Below are 19,743 nucleotides of genomic sequence, written 5' to 3'. Positions count from 1 at the left end.
TTATGTAGTGAAGTGTACATTATAACGAAAAGGCTTTTAGGTGAAGGAAAATGAAATTTTTGTGATGTAGTGATATACACCGTAAGTTACTTGATATCATAATAAACGTCCCGTTTCTCGGCAATCACATACGCACTCCGTTACTCAGAAACACACACACTCGTTTTGTTCAACTTTCTAAATTAAATTAAATTCTCATTAGTATAGTATTATTCACATTTTGGTCCATGCAATGAACCAATCTTGTTATATTAATGGAAATTTCAGTATCCTGTTAACAATTTTAAAATCCTGGTGTTAGAGTCTAATTCCAGAAAATCCATAGCCGCATAACTAGAAGTAATTAGTGCGAGACCGAGTTATGAGCCCTATAATAATTTTGAAAATGTATACATTTTATTTTTCAATTTCAAAAGCAATTTATGGTAGTGGAATTGTATTACGGACTATATAAATATGTATGTAACAGAAACAAATTAGCAAATGCTAGAGAACACTAAAGCCAAAAGAATTTGTTCCATGGCGTTTTTACTTGTTTTTTTTTTAATGTCAATGTGCTTATTACAAATCTTGAAAAAATTTCCTTAACTTTCTTACAGACCATTTGAATATTTAATTTTACTTACAATTTTTGCAAACTGTGTTGCCTTAGCCGTGTACACTCCTTTCCCAAGTGGCGACTCTAATACAACCAATTTCTTTTTGGTAAGTTATAGGCTTAAGTATTTAATTCATGTGTTAAGGTAGTTCACGCGTAAACTCTTTGAAGAACTTAAACAGAATCGTAATAATAAGTAAGGACTAACAGTTAAACTTACAATTACAGAATGACTGATTGATTGCTAATTGAACCATAAATTAGGTACCTACCTAATCAATGAAACGATTTCTCCTAGGCCTAATTCAATTTTTTTGTAATTTTTTAAGTTAAGTATGTTTTTACTTATAATCTTTATGTTTTCAGAGTTGTCTTTAAATTTTATGTTTTAACAAGCGTTTCTATGGGACTTGTTAGATAATTTTTTAATTTGTTGCTCGCACATACTGGTGGTGGTGTCTAAAGTCTGCTACTTTTTTTATCATTGACGATTAGTTTGAAATATTCGGTAAAGAAGATTTAAACGATCTCAGGCGCGGATATAGGGGGAGAGGCAAATGGTGCAATTGCAACTTTATGGTATACGCAGAATGTTATTTTTGAGAATATCTAATGAGAAAGGTTCGTTAAAAATGATATAACGCGGCACGACCTAAAGTTCCTTTATCATGTATTAAAAGAAAATTGGAATTAAAGACTTTGTTTTTAAATAAACTTAAAATTTTGGGTACCTTTGAGATTATATAATTGAGTGCAATTACAAAAAAAGGAATTAGCCGTTATGGGACAAGTACTTCTGTAATTTTTCAAGAAACAACAAAATAGCGAAACAATTGTTAAGGCAAGTGAAAAATATGAAAATTCTATAGGGTTCTAATTTTATATTAGGTATAAACTTAATTCTGACATATCCGGTATTTTATTTATGCCCAGTCTCTTTATTCAAAAAAATCCAACTGAAGATTTTGCAGCGAGATTGCCTTTATTTTAAACTCAGAAATACTTTCTGTAAAGTCCAAAGGATGGCTACAAAAATTACAGAGGGTTAAAGATCACGAAATCAGTTTTTCTCAATTTTTTTTTGTCATAAAGTATGGTTATACCTGGCCAGAAAGTATATTCAACATTTATAAAACCGATATTTTACGATATGTTTGAGAAAAGTTAATTTTTATAGCAGCTTACTTGGTTTTATAAACATTTGAGAAACTATTGCGATGTCAAAATAACGAGAATTCCGCTGGAAAATCTCTAATCAGATTTTATTCACGTACACGACTGGACTAATATTGTAATGGAAAATTTTATAAATTTACTAAACAAGAGCAATTTATTTATCACTATTCAATTAAAAAGTCAGGAGTCATTGTAGTATACAACAGTTTGAAAGAGGAATGCCGTAAGCATAAGTACAATAAATATGAAGTATTATTTATATATGACGAAGTCAATAGGCATGATAATATTCGGCATTTTCAGATACACCTAGGCAATTTAGAAATACTGCATTTGGCATTAGACTAGCTGACATTTAGCTAAACTGTGAAAGAAATAGTCATTACTACTGTGTTAATAAGTTTATTTGATTAGTACAATGTATTGGATATGCACTACACGTGAGTGCTATCCAATTAGGAACTAATAATGATAATATGACTATTAATTTATTTATAAGAGCAATTGAAATACCTGATAGTTTACTGGATGTGTAATTTAAGATAATAACCAATAACTAGAAAAGCAATTAATTAATTGATAAAAGCAGTAGTAAACGACGAAAAAGTCATGGAACAGACGAGAATCGTGACATCATCCGCTATATTATGGAATGGGACTGGAATGGGACCACATGAAGGGTGGACAAACTAATAATTGATGAAATCATGAACCAACATATCTATGTAAACATTTTAAAATAGAACGTGAAAGTTAATACGGAAAAATCTGGTATTCACGAGAATTATTGTTTCTACCAGAATAACCACCCAAAGCATACGGCCTACACTATTCGTTTATGGATATGGAGGGATTGGAGAACGGGGAGGTGGCCTTTTAGGCCTGTATACAAGTGTTTTTCGTTGGAAACATACGAAGTTAAAACTGAAACTTGAAAATGGAGATAATAGTAATTATGTATATGTATGAATTAACAGTCCATCGGCTGGACGGGAATTAGTTTATTAGTTTATTCCACAAATGCCCCTCTCCCTTCGTTTCCTCTGTCCGATCGAGGCTTCCTATATTACTGATGAGCAAACGCACACTATAGGCATCTTTTTATTTGCAGTAATTGAAATAAATTTTTGTTATAGTGGAATTTAGATGTGAATTTCGCAAGAATCTTGCTCCTGGTCTTGCTCATTTAATCTTACTTTTGACCATGCGAGAATAGCTAAGACAAATCTGCAAAACAGCAAGGCCATTTTTGCTCATCACTATCCTATATCGAAAGATTTGCCTGCGTTTGCTTCTTTCATTAATCTTTTAGACGACTTTCGCATTTTCTTTAGTTATTGCCTTAAATTACACTTTCAGTACGGAATCTGTCTGATGGGCCATACCGTACCATAAATGTAAAAGTAAGTGTACCTAGTAATTGTCAACGTATGGTTGAGCAAAAAGATTACAAATTCACGATTACCGAGAAATCTGTTTAAGTTATAGTAGCATACATTTTCTGTTTTTACGCGTGAACAATCTTGAAGGAAATTGAGACCTTTATTTATTTGAAAACAAAACTTAACATATGTTTGTTATTTTACAGGAAAAAATTGAATATATATTTTTAGTAATTTTCACACTTGAATGTATAATGAAGATAGTTGCGTACGGATTTATGATGCATCCTGGTGCTTATCTAAGAAATGGATGGAACTTGTTAGATTTTACTATTGTTGTTATAGGGTAAGAAGATGATTATCTATTATTAATAACCATATAAGCAAAACCTTCATTAATTTTCAACATCTATATTGTAATTGAATTTGGTCAAACGATCTATTATTACATATTTACATACAATCTTTTGGAGATATCCGAAATAATCTGATTATCAAAACAAAGAGGTGCAAAGTATAAAACAAATATCGATTCATTAGTAATGAATTTAAAGGATGGCTAATAGGGCTTAATTGGGAACAAATGGTGGAAATGTCAAAAAGGTTTCTTCCCTCAGGATACATTTAAATAAATATAATTCTGTAAAACCCTACAAATCACATTTCAGTTGACCAAAATTTATGTTATGTAACAACAGTCATAAATCCTAAAGCCGAAGNTAACAAAAGTGTATGGTAAAATTTAATGAAAGTGGACAAAACTGCATCTTCTTGAATTCTTAAACAAAATAAACCTTACGATAGATGATTTTGAAAGTTAAAAATAACCTCTCAAGAATCATTTTCACCTTGAGGCGAAACGTTGGTGTTTAGATTATAAAATGTACCTAATTAAAGAAACCTTCACCCCAGAATTGCTTTTCTTTCTTTAACTGTGATTTGTTGAAGCTATAATGATAAAGATTAGTTAATTTTAAAATGCAATCAGAATCGGCAAAACCAATAAAAGTAATAAATAGATACACAATATTAATTTCAGATATGCTTCTCTAATTTATTTATGTCCTCGACATGTATGTTTCCATTGTCAGCTTTTGTGATCATGAGGACCTCCTTTAGTCCATTTATCCCACATATACTTAGCTTTATTTAGTGTCTTTTGGCGTTAAATTATTTAAGTACCAAGAAAACACTAATAACCAATAACAATTTGTAACAATAACAAACGAAAACACAAGTAACAAAAAGGCACAGGGAAAATGCAACAGACATATGAGAACAAAGTGACAAAAAGAACAAGATAACAAAACAGTAACAATAACAAAGACAACAACAAAAATGAAAACAATGTAGCGAATAACAATAGAATAATAGAAGCACTTACAAATGGTGGTAGTAGCGGTAGACGAGAGACTGTCCTGAGATATGAAATTTTTGGACTATTTATAGAACAGGGTTGTTAGTAATTTTGATGGAATGTTCTAGAAGGAAAAGTAGTGAAGACACTAGTTTATAGGAATACGTAGTATTAGACAGTACAGAATTCAAAAGAAAGCAATTAAGGGTAAAACCAGATATTAGTATGGGAGTGCATGCAGGTATGGTTGATGTTGGATTTCCAGGTAAAAGTGATGAAAGAACAATAGAGTTTAGATTGAAAGGAAACCAAGGTATGTAGAAGATAAGAATTTGAAATGAATTGAAATAATATTAGAAAAAAATATTTACACACAAAAAAAATAAGAGTTATTTCACCACATTTATAATTAACATACGGTGGTAAAATTTCGCCAGCTGCATTGCTGCACATCATCAGGCTGAAAGCAGCCTTTGCGGAGTTCTTAATAGCTTCGGAATACTTAGTTCCACGTTTTATTAGAATCTTTTTCCGGCCAGGATCGTCGACTAGATTTGTTTCGTCGTAAATTCCGGGGAACTCCATCGATTTCGAGTTTCAGGCGGTGGAAGTATCTGTTTATAGTTTCTTCATTCATAGCAGTCCGAACCCGCTTTATGTTACTGCACAGTCTTTGTGATGGTTCCTTTTCATGCCTTTGTAGAAATATTTGAGGCCAAGTCCAACCAGGAAAATTGTTAGAGAACTGTGGAATTTTTTATTTAAATATATCTTAACGATGCATCACAGATCAAAAATTGTTATCAGAAATCCAAAACGACATATTTCCATTGAATCTTCAACAAACGTTCGGTCATTGTAATACTTGTATGACCTGGATCCCGGCTTTTTTCTGGACATTTTTATCAAAATGAGAAAGTCGAACTTGAAACGAAACAATGTTTATAAATACGGTCCAAAAATAAATATGGACTATTGTTGAAATCAAAGTATGAACATTTATTTTACGGCATCAAAATCGAAAACTATAAAACGTATTCAAAAAATTATTAGATTACAATAAAAACCCATAACAGACCTAAAAATTAAACTAAAATGCGTTTACAGCGATGTCTCTAACAACTTTTTTTTAAATAAAAGCGTCTCGTGCTCAGCAAACGCGAATAAACTAGTTTAACTTCACCTGGTAGCAATTATAGTCTGCTCAGTAGCGTCATCTGTCTATAACTTGTCAAATTATCCACTATTACATTGTCTTTCAAAATAATAACAAGCAAATTCCCTAGATTGCGCAGTTTTGTGTGTGGTTGACAAAAATGTCGTCTATGCGTATGGACCATAGTTATATAGCAGGACTTGTATGACTGTACGATATTTATTTTACAGTTATTTATGTTACACTATAAAACTTACTAAACACATAAATTACACTGAGAGAAATTAAATAGTTAGATTTTCTATGATGTGTTAATTTTATATTTAACATTTTATAGTTGAGCCCTTTCATAGCAGAAAAAGGACTCAACCAAGAGCCGTTAAATGGGAAATTAACACAGCATAGTAAATCCAACTATTTTATTTTTTTTCGATATACTTCTTATGTATATCATATTAGTACTGCTTATTTACTTGCTACTATATATTCGCTCGGCATTCATCTGCAATTCTTACTGTTTGTTTATTTTACTGATCAGCTGTAACAGTCTTTATCCTTCTGGAAAATTCGGGAACTCCTATTATTCCAGGACGTCACAGATATGATTTATTATCATTTGCGACTTTAGCACAAAGGTTTCTGACCATGCTTCCGGACATATTCTCGAGCCGTCGAAAATCAACGTACCTACCTACTGATTTTCACGGTAACAGTTTTAAAAGTAAATTTCTTGTAGAAATAAAATCTTTAATCATTATCTACAAATAGTTTCAATTGCTAAACTTTTTAATCACGAGAGTAGACTAATTGTTTAAACAACGTTCTATCAAAAATGGCAATTTAACAGTTAGTCTCCTATACAATAATTTTGAAAATAAGTAATTTTCGTTAGTTGTTTCACGAATCAGCTTCAATATGAAACAGCTTCATAATTAAATTAATAACGGTACCTAATGAATTAATAAATTAATAACACAAACGTCCTTTATTAACTGTTGTTAAATGGAAATATTTCCAGTAATTTGTGTACCAGTACGAGTAGATTCTATGGAATTAATGTATATAGTTAGTATATTAATTTCCAAATCAAAGACAATTAGGGTGAAAGGCTTTTTATTAACTTAAATAACCACGCCACAGTTTCGCCTTCGGTTTTAAAGGCCTTTTCAAGGTAGGCTATTTTAGTCACTCAAACATAAATATCTGATGATGCAGAAATCATATATAGTGCAAATTATTAAAGTGTATCTAAAACTTAACATTATTGTGTATGTTATGTTATAACAATCCAAAATTCAATCGTTGTGTAACTCTCTCGCGATTTGACTTCTAATATTTTTATATTCACGCATTCACTGTCATCAAAAAAAGGAGAAAAACAATCCAATCTTTTTGATATTTTGTCATTAGAAATTAGAAGTTTGAGAAAATAAAGACGATTGTCATGAAAAGTAGTCATACAACACAAATACTGACTTTGATTTGACTTAATTAATAACAATAAAGCATTTTAACAAATAAAGACAATTACATGCTATATAAATAAATAAAAAAGACTAAGTTTCTGCTCAGCAATTTGTCAAATTTATCAGATGAGAATTGTGATTTCTTATGAGTTAGCACGGGTAATAATTGTTGTAGCTAAACAACTCCGATAAACGCGTACGATCGCTGCTAATCATAAAATGCTATAGGGAGAAGCGCAATTTTTTTTTTTTTCGTTTATCCTCGAGGAGGAGAAATCTTCAAAAAGCACCCCTTGAAGGGGGAAAGTGTCGGATCCGCCGAAGTGCCTACCGACTAAAACCCCTCCTCGAGTAGGGATGTTAACCCGAAAGTTGTGACTCCCAAGGGAGGATGGTTGAGGGTGTTTGGGGAGGTGGAGAGGTAAAAGTGTGGAGGGGAGTGTTTTGGTCGTTTAGTGCAGCATTAGACAGGCACGGGCCGCTGCCTCCCGCTATGTCTTTGCATTTTAAATCTGCAATATCTTCGAAAATATTCATTTAAATTACACGCTGTAAGGGCCATATTGATCTATATTAAATGTACAATGTATTTAAGGTACTTAATTGGATAAGTATTAATGCTGTATTTCTTAAAATCGCTTTGTAAATAAGCCATTATTTCTCGTAAAAAGTAATTATCCCTAAGAGATAGCCATATACCATCGCGGACTTTCTTGTAGACCTTTCTAAGGTGTACAATACTGTAGTACATTATTTTGATCTATCTCGTAGGGTTCAGCCAGCGTTTACAATGTAAGAGTAAAAAAATGTGTTTATTTACGACATCACATTAGAAACCTCTAAAATTATCAGTGTTTCTCTACTACATTATATAAACCTTCCTCTTGAATCACTCTATCTATTAAAAAAGAACCGCATCAAAATCCGTTGCGTAGTTTTAAAAATCTAAACATACATAGGGACAGACAGACAGCGGGAAGCGACTTTGTTTTATATTATGTAGTGAAGTGTACATTATAACGAAAAGGCTTTTAGGTGAAGGAAAATGAAATTTTTGTGATGTAGTGATATACACCGTAAGTTACTTGATATCATAATAAACGTCCCGTTTCTCGGCAATCACATACGCACTCCGTTACTCAGAAACACACACACTCGTTTTGTTCAACTTTCTAAATTAAATTAAATTCTCATTAGTATAGTATTATTCACATTTTGGTCCATGCAATGAACCAATCTTGTTATATTAATGGAAATTTCAGTATCCTGTTAACAATTTTAAAATCCTGGTGTTAGAGTCTAATTCCAGAAAATCCATAGCCGCATAACTAGAAGTAATTAGTGCGAGACCGAGTTATGAGCCCTATAATAATTTTGAAAATGTATACATTTTATTTTTCAATTTCAAAAGCAATTTATGGTAGTGGAATTGTATTACGGACTATATAAATATGTATGTAACAGAAACAAATTAGCAAATGCTAGAGAACACTAAAGCCAAAAGAATTTGTTCCATGGCGTTTTTACTTGTTTTTTTTTTAATGTCAATGTGCTTATTACAAATCTTGAAAAAATTTCCTTAACTTTCTTACAGACCATTTGAATATTTAATTTTACTTACAATTTTTGCAAACTGTGTTGCCTTAGCCGTGTACACTCCTTTCCCAAGTGGCGACTCTAATACAACCAATTTCTTTTTGGTAAGTTATAGGCTTAAGTATTTAATTCATGTGTTAAGGTAGTTCACGCGTAAACTCTTTGAAGAACTTAAACAGAATCGTAATAATAAGTAAGGACTAACAGTTAAACTTACAATTACAGAATGACTGATTGATTGCTAATTGAACCATAAATTAGGTACCTACCTAATCAATGAAACGATTTCTCCTAGGCCTAATTCAATTTTTTTGTAATTTTTTAAGTTAAGTATGTTTTTACTTATAATCTTTATGTTTTCAGAGTTGTCTTTAAATTTTATGTTTTAACAAGCGTTTCTATGGGACTTGTTAGATAATTTTTTAATTTGTTGCTCGCACATACTGGTGGTGGTGTCTAAAGTCTGCTACTTTTTTTATCATTGACGATTAGTTTGAAATATTCGGTAAAGAAGATTTAAACGATCTCAGGCGCGGATATAGGGGGAGAGGCAAATGGTGCAATTGCAACTTTATGGTATACGCAGAATGTTATTTTTGAGAATATCTAATGAGAAAGGTTCGTTAAAAATGATATAACGCGGCACGACCTAAAGTTCCTTTATCATGTATTAAAAGAAAATTGGAATTAAAGACTTTGTTTTTAAATAAACTTAAAATTTTGGGTACCTTTGAGATTATATAATTGAGTGCAATTACAAAAAAAGGAATTAGCCGTTATGGGACAAGTACTTCTGTAATTTTTCAAGAAACAACAAAATAGCGAAACAATTGTTAAGGCAAGTGAAAAATATGAAAATTCTATAGGGTTCTAATTTTATATTAGGTATAAACTTAATTCTGACATATCCGGTATTTTATTTATGCCCAGTCTCTTTATTCAAAAAAATCCAACTGAAGATTTTGCAGCGAGATTGCCTTTATTTTAAACTCAGAAATACTTTCTGTAAAGTCCAAAGGATGGCTACAAAAATTACAGAGGGTTAAAGATCACGAAATCAGTTTTTCTCAATTTTTTTTTGTCATAAAGTATGGTTATACCTGGCCAGAAAGTATATTCAACATTTATAAAACCGATATTTTACGATATGTTTGAGAAAAGTTAATTTTTATAGCAGCTTACTTGGTTTTATAAACATTTGAGAAACTATTGCGATGTCAAAATAACGAGAATTCCGCTGGAAAATCTCTAATCAGATTTTATTCACGTACACGACTGGACTAATATTGTAATGGAAAATTTTATAAATTTACTAAACAAGAGCAATTTATTTATCACTATTCAATTAAAAAGTCAGGAGTCATTGTAGTATACAACAGTTTGAAAGAGGAATGCCGTAAGCATAAGTACAATAAATATGAAGTATTATTTATATATGACGAAGTCAATAGGCATGATAATATTCGGCATTTTCAGATACACCTAGGCAATTTAGAAATACTGCATTTGGCATTAGACTAGCTGACATTTAGCTAAACTGTGAAAGAAATAGTCATTACTACTGTGTTAATAAGTTTATTTGATTAGTACAATGTATTGGATATGCACTACACGTGAGTGCTATCCAATTAGGAACTAATAATGATAATATGACTATTAATTTATTTATAAGAGCAATTGAAATACCTGATAGTTTACTGGATGTGTAATTTAAGATAATAACCAATAACTAGAAAAGCAATTAATTAATTGATAAAAGCAGTAGTAAACGACGAAAAAGTCATGGAACAGACGAGAATCGTGACATCATCCGCTATATTATGGAATGGGACTGGAATGGGACCACATGAAGGGTGGACAAACTAATAATTGATGAAATCATGAACCAACATATCTATGTAAACATTTTAAAATAGAACGTGAAAGTTAATACGGAAAAATCTGGTATTCACGAGAATTATTGTTTCTACCAGAATAACCACCCAAAGCATACGGCCTACACTATTCGTTTATGGATATGGAGGGATTGGAGAACGGGGAGGTGGCCTTTTAGGCCTGTATACAAGTGTTTTTCGTTGGAAACATACGAAGTTAAAACTGAAACTTGAAAATGGAGATAATAGTAATTATGTATATGTATGAATTAACAGTCCATCGGCTGGACGGGAATTAGTTTATTAGTTTATTCCACAAATGCCCCTCTCCCTTCGTTTCCTCTGTCCGATCGAGGCTTCCTATATTACTGATGAGCAAACGCACACTATAGGCATCTTTTTATTTGCAGTAATTGAAATAAATTTTTGTTATAGTGGAATTTAGATGTGAATTTCGCAAGAATCTTGCTCCTGGTCTTGCTCATTTAATCTTACTTTTGACCATGCGAGAATAGCTAAGACAAATCTGCAAAACAGCAAGGCCATTTTTGCTCATCACTATCCTATATCGAAAGATTTGCCTGCGTTTGCTTCTTTCATTAATCTTTTAGACGACTTTCGCATTTTCTTTAGTTATTGCCTTAAATTACACTTTCAGTACGGAATCTGTCTGATGGGCCATACCGTACCATAAATGTAAAAGTAAGTGTACCTAGTAATTGTCAACGTATGGTTGAGCAAAAAGATTACAAATTCACGATTACCGAGAAATCTGTTTAAGTTATAGTAGCATACATTTTCTGTTTTTACGCGTGAACAATCTTGAAGGAAATTGAGACCTTTATTTATTTGAAAACAAAACTTAACATATGTTTGTTATTTTACAGGAAAAAATTGAATATATATTTTTAGTAATTTTCACACTTGAATGTATAATGAAGATAGTTGCGTACGGATTTATGATGCATCCTGGTGCTTATCTAAGAAATGGATGGAACTTGTTAGATTTTACTATTGTTGTTATAGGGTAAGAAGATGATTATCTATTATTAATAACCATATAAGCAAAACCTTCATTAATTTTCAACATCTATATTGTAATTGAATTTGGTCAAACGATCTATTATTACATATTTACATACAATCTTTTGGAGATATCCGAAATAATCTGATTATCAAAACAAAGAGGTGCAAAGTATAAAACAAATATCGATTCATTAGTAATGAATTTAAAGGATGGCTAATAGGGCTTAATTGGGAACAAATGGTGGAAATGTCAAAAAGGTTTCTTCCCTCAGGATACATTTAAATAAATATAATTCTGTAAAACCCTACAAATCACATTTCAGTTGACCAAAATTTATGTTATGTAACAACAGTCATAAATCCTAAAGCCGAAGGATTTTGCTATGTAGATTTTTGTACGGGTCTATTCAATTTTAAGAGGGACGTGAACAGAATTTGTTTTATTTCACAATAGAATAATGTTTTTTTTTATTACATATACCAAAATGCATGGTTGTCCTGTAAGTGTATATGCTACAATATTATACAAATATGAAATTATCGGAATGATAGGAAGTGAATTCAACCATTTCTGCATCCTTACTAAATTAAAACTTTGTAACGGTTTCTAGATACAAGCGAAAATGTCGTGCATATGCTCGAACAAAATCTTCTTTATAATCGTAATGACCATTCATACAATTTATATCAGCTTTGAATGATAAAGGTTGAAGTGAATTCCGATTGCCATTGTTGTAATTTTTAATTAATGGGAAGGTACAAGAACTTCATCAGGTATTCCATTACTTTTATAACAATTGTCATTGTATTACTATTGATATTTGGGATTTTCTGAGATTTGCAGTTCACTTCTTCAGGGTAGACCCAGACTGACACTGTAGGGTTTATTGAATTCGTAAGGGAGGTTAAATCTTCCGAAGATACTGAAGTGTCCCTATAACTGGATAGGGTTGGATTCCTTCCGAGTAACATACGGCTATACATAGTTCTGTGTACGATGCATTACCTTTCTTGACTGATTTTTCAGTTGACCAATCAAACCTAAAGATAGGACAGTTTGCCAAATCGGGTTGGTCTTGTAATCGGTATCCCGGTTTGACACCTGAAGTAGATATCATCCTAAGTACTTCTTTTTATTCGCTGTATGACACAAACATTATTTGTGAAATTGAACTTATTACTATTTATGTTCTTTGTATAGATAAACATTTTCAATAGGATATACTCTAATATTCATTTTTGACGTTTTTCTTTTCCGTATTGTCAATAATTGGTAACAGGTTAGTTTCTGGGCTGATTACTGTGTAGCTGTATGATAAATGTGTCACTCACGTAAGAGAACCGTTTCTTGGGTTCTAATTGTGCCGAATCTAAAACCTTTAATGAAGGTGTTTGGCCGGGTTGGTGATAGTGGCGATTGGATTGCTGCACGTTCCACTTGTTCATAATATTGCTCCCCCAACACAACAAACGTTGATTTTACACATATCTTGGCCAAATCTGCTAATTTCTCGTTCTTGTTCACTGTGATGTCTTCGTATAGTTCTTGAAGGAATTCATAAACTTGTACTTTGGTGATTTGTTTAGAGATGTGGGTCGCGTATTTTTTCAATAAAATCTCCTGCATTATTGATGTAGTGCTTCGTCTTTCCAACTAAACGTCTTGATTTGGTCCCTGTGTTTCTCCTTTGCAATGTTGGATGCTCGGATTACGTCTGCTACTTGGCTTTCTAGTTACTTAATTGTGTTGTTTATCTTAGAAATACTTGAAATCTACATCCTGGTAGGTTTGTCTATCCCCAAATATAAAACGATATTATATATCTGTGCCTATGACTAGAGGACTCTTTAGGACACCGCATTTAATAAGCCACCCAATATTCCTATTTCTTAAATATATATGACGTTGGCTTCATGTTAATATTATTATTAGATTCCTTTTGATTTTTGTCATTTTTTTTTAATACGTAAAACGGTAAAAGAAATATACTTCCTTCATCTCGGATTATTTTATAAATTAGAAATTGTAGGAATAGCACGGTTGTTCGAGAGTTGATTTGGCTAAATTTTAATAAACACACATGGTATGTAAAATTTATTAAATTTATTATTTAAAAACCTCGGGGTAATTGCTTAGTAGTTACCCTACCATTGAAAGCCGTAATATTTTTGATGATATTAACGTCTGTGATAAAACAAGTAAGTGGATGAAAGGGAACCATGATAGTAAGGTTGTAGTTGAAATGGTTTCCCCATTTAAAGTTTATTAAGAGTAGCCTTCCCAACTATAACCTAACGAGAGAGAGTTAAGAAATAAACAAATCGTGCTCCACTTATTGTTTTACTTATTACTTACAGGAGTAAAAACCTCAAGAAACAATTAAAAAAATTAAAAGTCTGGATACCAGAAATCTCATATGTAAATAATTACCTTTATATATGTAGTGATAAATACCAAACATTTAGTCCACTTAAAACTTAGAAGTTTCTTCAACCGAAAAATCTGTAATATAGTGATGTAATTGTAATGTAGGTTGTTCACCGGAAAATCTTTAAGTTTAAAATTAAATCAATAAAAAACTAAATATTTATTAGAAACACACTTGCAATAAAGCTTGAACAAAGAAGAGGATATTCTATTGCAGATCCTAAATCGTTGAACGATTGGTGTTGTGTTGCCTTTAGGTATCCCAAAAAAAAAAAATTCGACGAGCGAGCCCTCCATATTTGCCGATCATTTTATTCGGAAAAATTACCTCAGCTTCTTTATCGACACTCTAGTACTATTTGGAGTAGCACTGAAATAGCGTTCTGTTGTGCACTTCAATTTTTAGTGTTCTTTTTAATTCTTTTACAGACCACAATCTTTTTCATCGATTTACACGAATTTATTCGCATAATTTACCGTCGAAAGTTAGGCAAATGCTGTAACATCGTTGCTGTCACTGACGGACCTCTATCCACTGTTGTCCTTACTTGCCTGAACTTCTGCATCCTCCACCAAATAAGTTACCTGCTCGTGCTATCATTTAATCTACACATATTGAAGTGGGTGCAAAAAAGATTAGTTTGTTTCTTCTTTCCTTTTTAAATTTTGCTCGATCGCGAATGCGTAATGTTTTCTCGTCCAGTGACTTATCGCGAGGGACGAAGCATTGAATGCTGTTCCCTCCACTTATCTCACCCCGTTACTTTTTGAACAATTATAATTTGAATTTTTCCGCTGGACACCCTATATTTGAACACAATGTATCTTTAAAACTATGTTATCTTATTATTTATGCATTATCAATAATGATTTACCTAATATCTAGCCCCTATCCGTTATTACTCCTGATAATGGCGTGACCACCGAAATAATTATTTAGGTCTTTTTGACTTTATAAAACATACAATGTGTGTTGATCCAACTTTCAAGGTTAGATATTAAATAGCTTTCCAGTTAGTGATTGACGTAAAACATTAAATTGGGAATAGTAATGTTTGCCTCCGGCGATAAAAAAGGGTAAATACTACATTTCCTACTGTATAAAATCCGGAAAAATACAAAATTGCGATGCTACAAAAAAAGTCAAAGCGAAAGTCCTCGAATTTCGTTTGTAATAAAACTTTCATTTTAAAAATACATTAACTGCAACTACGTCATTTGATATCAAAGCAAGCTTTATTAAAAATTCGTGGAAACACCTTTTCATTCAGTTCAATTAAAAAAACAAAAACACGTTGCCCAATAGATATGCAAAAAGTATTGCCTGTAATACTCTTAATAATACTGTTGATAATGACTACTTATGCGAAATATTGTTTTGCAATTTATTAAATATTTCGTTTAAACAATTTACTATTTTGTAAATAGAGCAAAAACGAACAAAGATAAAGAAAATAATTTATAGGAACGTTCTTCACCAATTAAGTATTCTACTCAGATTGTTCCTAATAAGTAAATTGTATTATTGATTTCAGTTTTTTATTCTACTGGATATTTATCAAGTAATCAATAGGTAATCAAATATTACAAAAAAACAAATCAAAACTTAGGTATAATTATAGGTAATCCAAAATGAACAATTACGATTTCAATTATAGATATATGGGTACTTAGCTTTTTTTTTAGTACGATTAATTATTAATTAAGTGATATTTACGTTTTTACACAAGACTGAAGAGTTAATATGATTTATGTATTGAGTAAAAGTCAAACGATACCTATAGGAATTTTTTTAAACATTTACGGGACAACCTGTATAATTCACCAACCCAGATACTCCGGTATTTGGCATTACCACATTTACACCATAATTTATTAAATGAATTTAATATCTAAAGGTTGTTTAAAATATTTTATAGCAGTTTTATAGTCATGCCAATGTTATTAAAATAGTAAAGTACCATAACTTTGCCGACCAATATTTTTTACAAAACATGACCTTTTAAAAATAGTATTAAGGATCAGTTTACCTACCACTAGTCACACAATTTTTTATAATTCAGAGGTGCATATGTTTAATAAATTTCTTTTGCAGAATGATCAGTACAGCGTTGCAATTTTTTACAAAAGATAGTTTCGACGTTAAAGCTCTTAGAGCATTTCGGGTATTGCGTCCTTTAAGGCTAGTTTCTGGCGTTCCAAGTACGTATTTGTCTAAATAATTGGTAAATTGCTTATCAAGATTGTGCGCTTTTAGGTCTGCAAGTTGTGTTAAATTCAATTCTACGTGCCATGGTGCCTTTACTACACATTGCTCTACTTGTTTTGTTTGTTATTATTATATATGCAATTATCGGATTAGAATTGTTCTCAGGAAAAATGCATAAAACTTGTTTTGATAACATTACAAGTAAGTCACGTAAAAGTCACGCAAAAATGTCAGCCTGTGAATATTTACAGTATTCGTAAATAAAATTAAGCAAAGTGGTCTTTTAGATGAAATGATGGATGATCCGCATCCATGTGGAGATGGATATAATTGTTCAGAAATCGGCCCCACAATGGTTTGCAATTACTCTTGGCCTGGACCAAATTTTGGAATTACTAATTTTGACAATTTCGGATTATCTATGTTGACTGTTTTTCAATGTATAACTTTAGAAGGGTGGACTGATGTACTTTATAATGTGAGACCTTATGATCTATATACATACGTATTTATGGATAAACTCGTAGGCGTATCTGACGTCATTACACGCACCTTTTTTTTATTTTTTCTTTTATTTTTAAGTCAGAAATACACAATGGCCTTAGCCTGTGTCCTGCAAAAGACATACGTAAACTTATATTGATAATATCAATGTGATAAGAATTTATCTGATCCTTACCTATTTATACTATTGCAATGCCAAAACGTAATCTGAGAATATTTATTATTAAATTAAGGATGAAGGAAGAATCAAACTGATTCTTTCTTCATCCTTTCGCCTTTTGCCTTTGGACGTTGGGTACGCCAATTTTATTAGTCATTGCATATACTTCTTAAAAAACAAAATTCGTAAAACTGTATTTTCAGATACAAGACGCAATGGGACGAACCTGGCAATGGACCTACTTTGTATCCATGGTCATTTTGGGCGCATTCTTTGTAATGAATCTTATTCTTGGTGTTCTTAGCGGGTAATTATAATACAATCCATTTGATCGTCGGAATTGCCATCACACTTTCTTAACCAGTCTTTATTACCAGTTTATTTAGGAAGGCAAAGTCCATAGTAATTTTTGGGTAGAGAAAAACCTGTTTTTCTACCGTTTGATTCTTTAACTCCAGCATTTTTATTAAGCAACTTTGTGAATTGACGAACACTAAAATTTGAGGTAAATGAATGACTTTTCTCCCTATTTTTGCACAGAGAATTTTCGAAAGAAAGAGAAAAAGCCAAAGCCAGAGGTGATTTTCACAAGCTTCGTGAGAAGCAACAAATAGAAGAGGACCTACGAGGTTACCTCGACTGGATTACACAAGCTGAAGACATTGAACCTGAAGGTGAAGACCAAATGAAAAATCAAGAGGTTAATGCCGAAATAGAGTCTACAGATCATTTCGGCGAAGAAACAGAAGTTCAGCAAGAATCTTGGTTTAAAAAACGAAAAAAAGGATTCGACAGAATCAACCGCCGAATGAGACGAGCTTGCAGAAAAGCTGTCAAAAGTCAAACATTCTATTGGCTGATCATTGTTCTTGTATTCCTCAATACCGGAGTATTAGCTACAGAGCATTACGAACAGCCCCCGTGGTTGGACGACTTCCAAGGTAAGTTTGCAAATAATATATCACTTATAACTTACAGCATCAATTCTTATTACAGAATACACAAACATGTTTTTCATAACTCTATTTACGTTAGAAATGTTACTAAAAATGTACAGCTTAGGATTCCAAGTAAGTTATTACAAGATATTCAAAGTGATGTATTGTTATTAACATTTCCTTTCCCCACATTTCCGTTTCAGGGATATTTCGTGTCCCTTTTTAACAGATTCGACTGTTTTGTCGTTATCGGAAGTATTACTGAAATGATTTTAACGAATACTAAAGTAATGCCTCCCCTAGGAATATCTGTGCTGCGATGTGTACGACTCCTAAGAGTTTTTAAAGTCACGAAGTAAGTAAAGAAAATTCAATAAACGGACGAAGGAAATCCAATAACCGACATAATTGCTTATAATTTCATTAATTTGAACTTTCCCATAAAGAAGGCTTAAAAGAAAGTTAATACGTAATTTCCTTTTAAAAATCGTTTTGTTTCTGGAACAGTCATTTTTCAGGCTTTCATAAAATAATTACCACAACTATCGAGAAAATTGGTAAGACGTAATCATAAAAAAAATTATAAAGGTTACCTAAAGGTTACAGTTGTTATCTAATCTCGTTTGCTTATAAAAATGTCAATAAAAAACATACATTCGTTTCAAATTTTATTTTAATAAACTCTACTTTAATTATATCGCCATCTACTCAAGTCTGCTGCTGACTGAGGTATTTATTCATATATCAGACAAGCCTCTAATAAAGATTTACTTATCAAACTGATGTAGAGATATAGAGAGATATTAAGTACCTACTTATACTTCGCTTACTTTCTGTAGCGATGTGACCTTCACTTTGACCGGCGCAAAGTAGAAAAGAACAGTACTAGGCCAAAGAAGGAAAGAGGCAACTCTCGGCCAAACTCTTAACCGGTGAGGAGCGTATAATCCGTATAGTACTCCAAGGAAAAATTGATCATTTTATCCACTACAATTGCATTGCTCAAATGTTCTGTTATTGGTACTATTTACTAGTGAAAATATCAACGAGATCTTTATTTATATTTGAAGACATTTTAAAGGCTTAAACGCTTGTTTTCGACTCGTACTACTATTCATGATTGAACAAAACTTTTGGTAGGTACTGTATGAAAAAGTATGTTTAATGAGTCGAGAGTATAATGCGCTTTTTTCTCCCTACTTACGATTTTGCCAGCGCGCATCCAAGACTTTGGAAGGATCACATCGCTAGAGAAAGTAAATGAAGTATACTTACTTTTAAAAAGAGCTCCTACGATTTGGTCAGTATTTTATGGTGTACTGGTAAGATCTAATAAAACATATACTGTTCTTATTAATTTGTTTTACGTACCTATATATGTGATTATCGATTATGTTTGACGAGTGGATACTTAAATGTACGTTCTAGTATATGAAATACTTCAGTTAGCAGTAAATATCAGTAAATTGTGATGGAGGTACTGCTATCACTAGAAGGAACTGCGTGTCGAAATAACTATACTGGATTATTAAAATAAAATTTGAAACTAAAATTTGTATTTGTTTACATTTGATTACAGGGGTCGAAAGTCTAATCGATTTAAGAATGTTAATTATACCATAGTATAAACATAGTCCATACAGTACGGTCACGCCTTTGCTCTAACCTAAAATTCTGAAACTTTTTGCAGGCGGTCATAAATCAACATTATGTGCACTGAACTGCCTGCATACGAGAACGGTTCACTAATTTTACCAATGTGTTAGATACAGAATATATCTGTACCGTGGCTTCTCCATTACACTGTGTGCAAGACAGTCCCTGCATAGCGGACACTGTGATTATAACAATTTTATAATATTGTGTACTGTAA

The 19,743-nt window shown here is 32.0% G+C and overlaps 1 protein-coding gene across 8 annotated transcripts in view; it reads left to right on the top strand.

The window, feature by feature from the left end:
- Window positions 1-19,743, top strand: part of LOC108737961 (voltage-dependent calcium channel type D subunit alpha-1) — a 205,991-nt gene that overhangs the window by 145,697 nt on the left and 40,551 nt on the right. For 7 of the 8 annotated variants that reach the window (XM_018471165.1, XM_018471162.1, XM_018471161.1 and 4 more), the window contains exons 1-9: window positions 8,734-8,835; window positions 11,493-11,632; window positions 16,155-16,261; window positions 16,317-16,469; window positions 16,556-16,746; window positions 17,136-17,239; window positions 17,473-17,873; window positions 17,929-18,002; window positions 18,074-18,225. In XM_018471165.1, coding sequence (XP_018326667.1) covers window positions 11,541-11,632; window positions 16,155-16,261; window positions 16,317-16,469; window positions 16,556-16,746; window positions 17,136-17,239; window positions 17,473-17,873; window positions 17,929-18,002; window positions 18,074-18,225 — 1,274 coding nt within the window. In that variant the 5' untranslated portion in view covers window positions 8,734-8,835; window positions 11,493-11,540. Of the gene's footprint in view, window positions 1-3,362; window positions 3,503-8,733; window positions 8,836-11,492; window positions 11,633-16,154; window positions 16,262-16,316; window positions 16,470-16,555; window positions 16,747-17,135; window positions 17,240-17,472; window positions 17,874-17,928; window positions 18,003-18,073; window positions 18,226-19,743 lie in introns of those variants that run through there. The other variant, XM_025976903.1, reaches the window with a different exon arrangement.

Source organism: Agrilus planipennis, unplaced genomic scaffold, assembly GCF_000699045.2.
Source record: "Agrilus planipennis isolate EAB-ADULT unplaced genomic scaffold, Apla_2.0 scaffold152, whole genome shotgun sequence".
Taxonomy (NCBI): Eukaryota; Metazoa; Arthropoda; class Insecta; order Coleoptera; family Buprestidae; genus Agrilus; species Agrilus planipennis.
The sequence above is the reverse complement of the archived record's forward strand: the minus strand, read 5'-3'. Positions and strand labels throughout refer to the sequence as shown.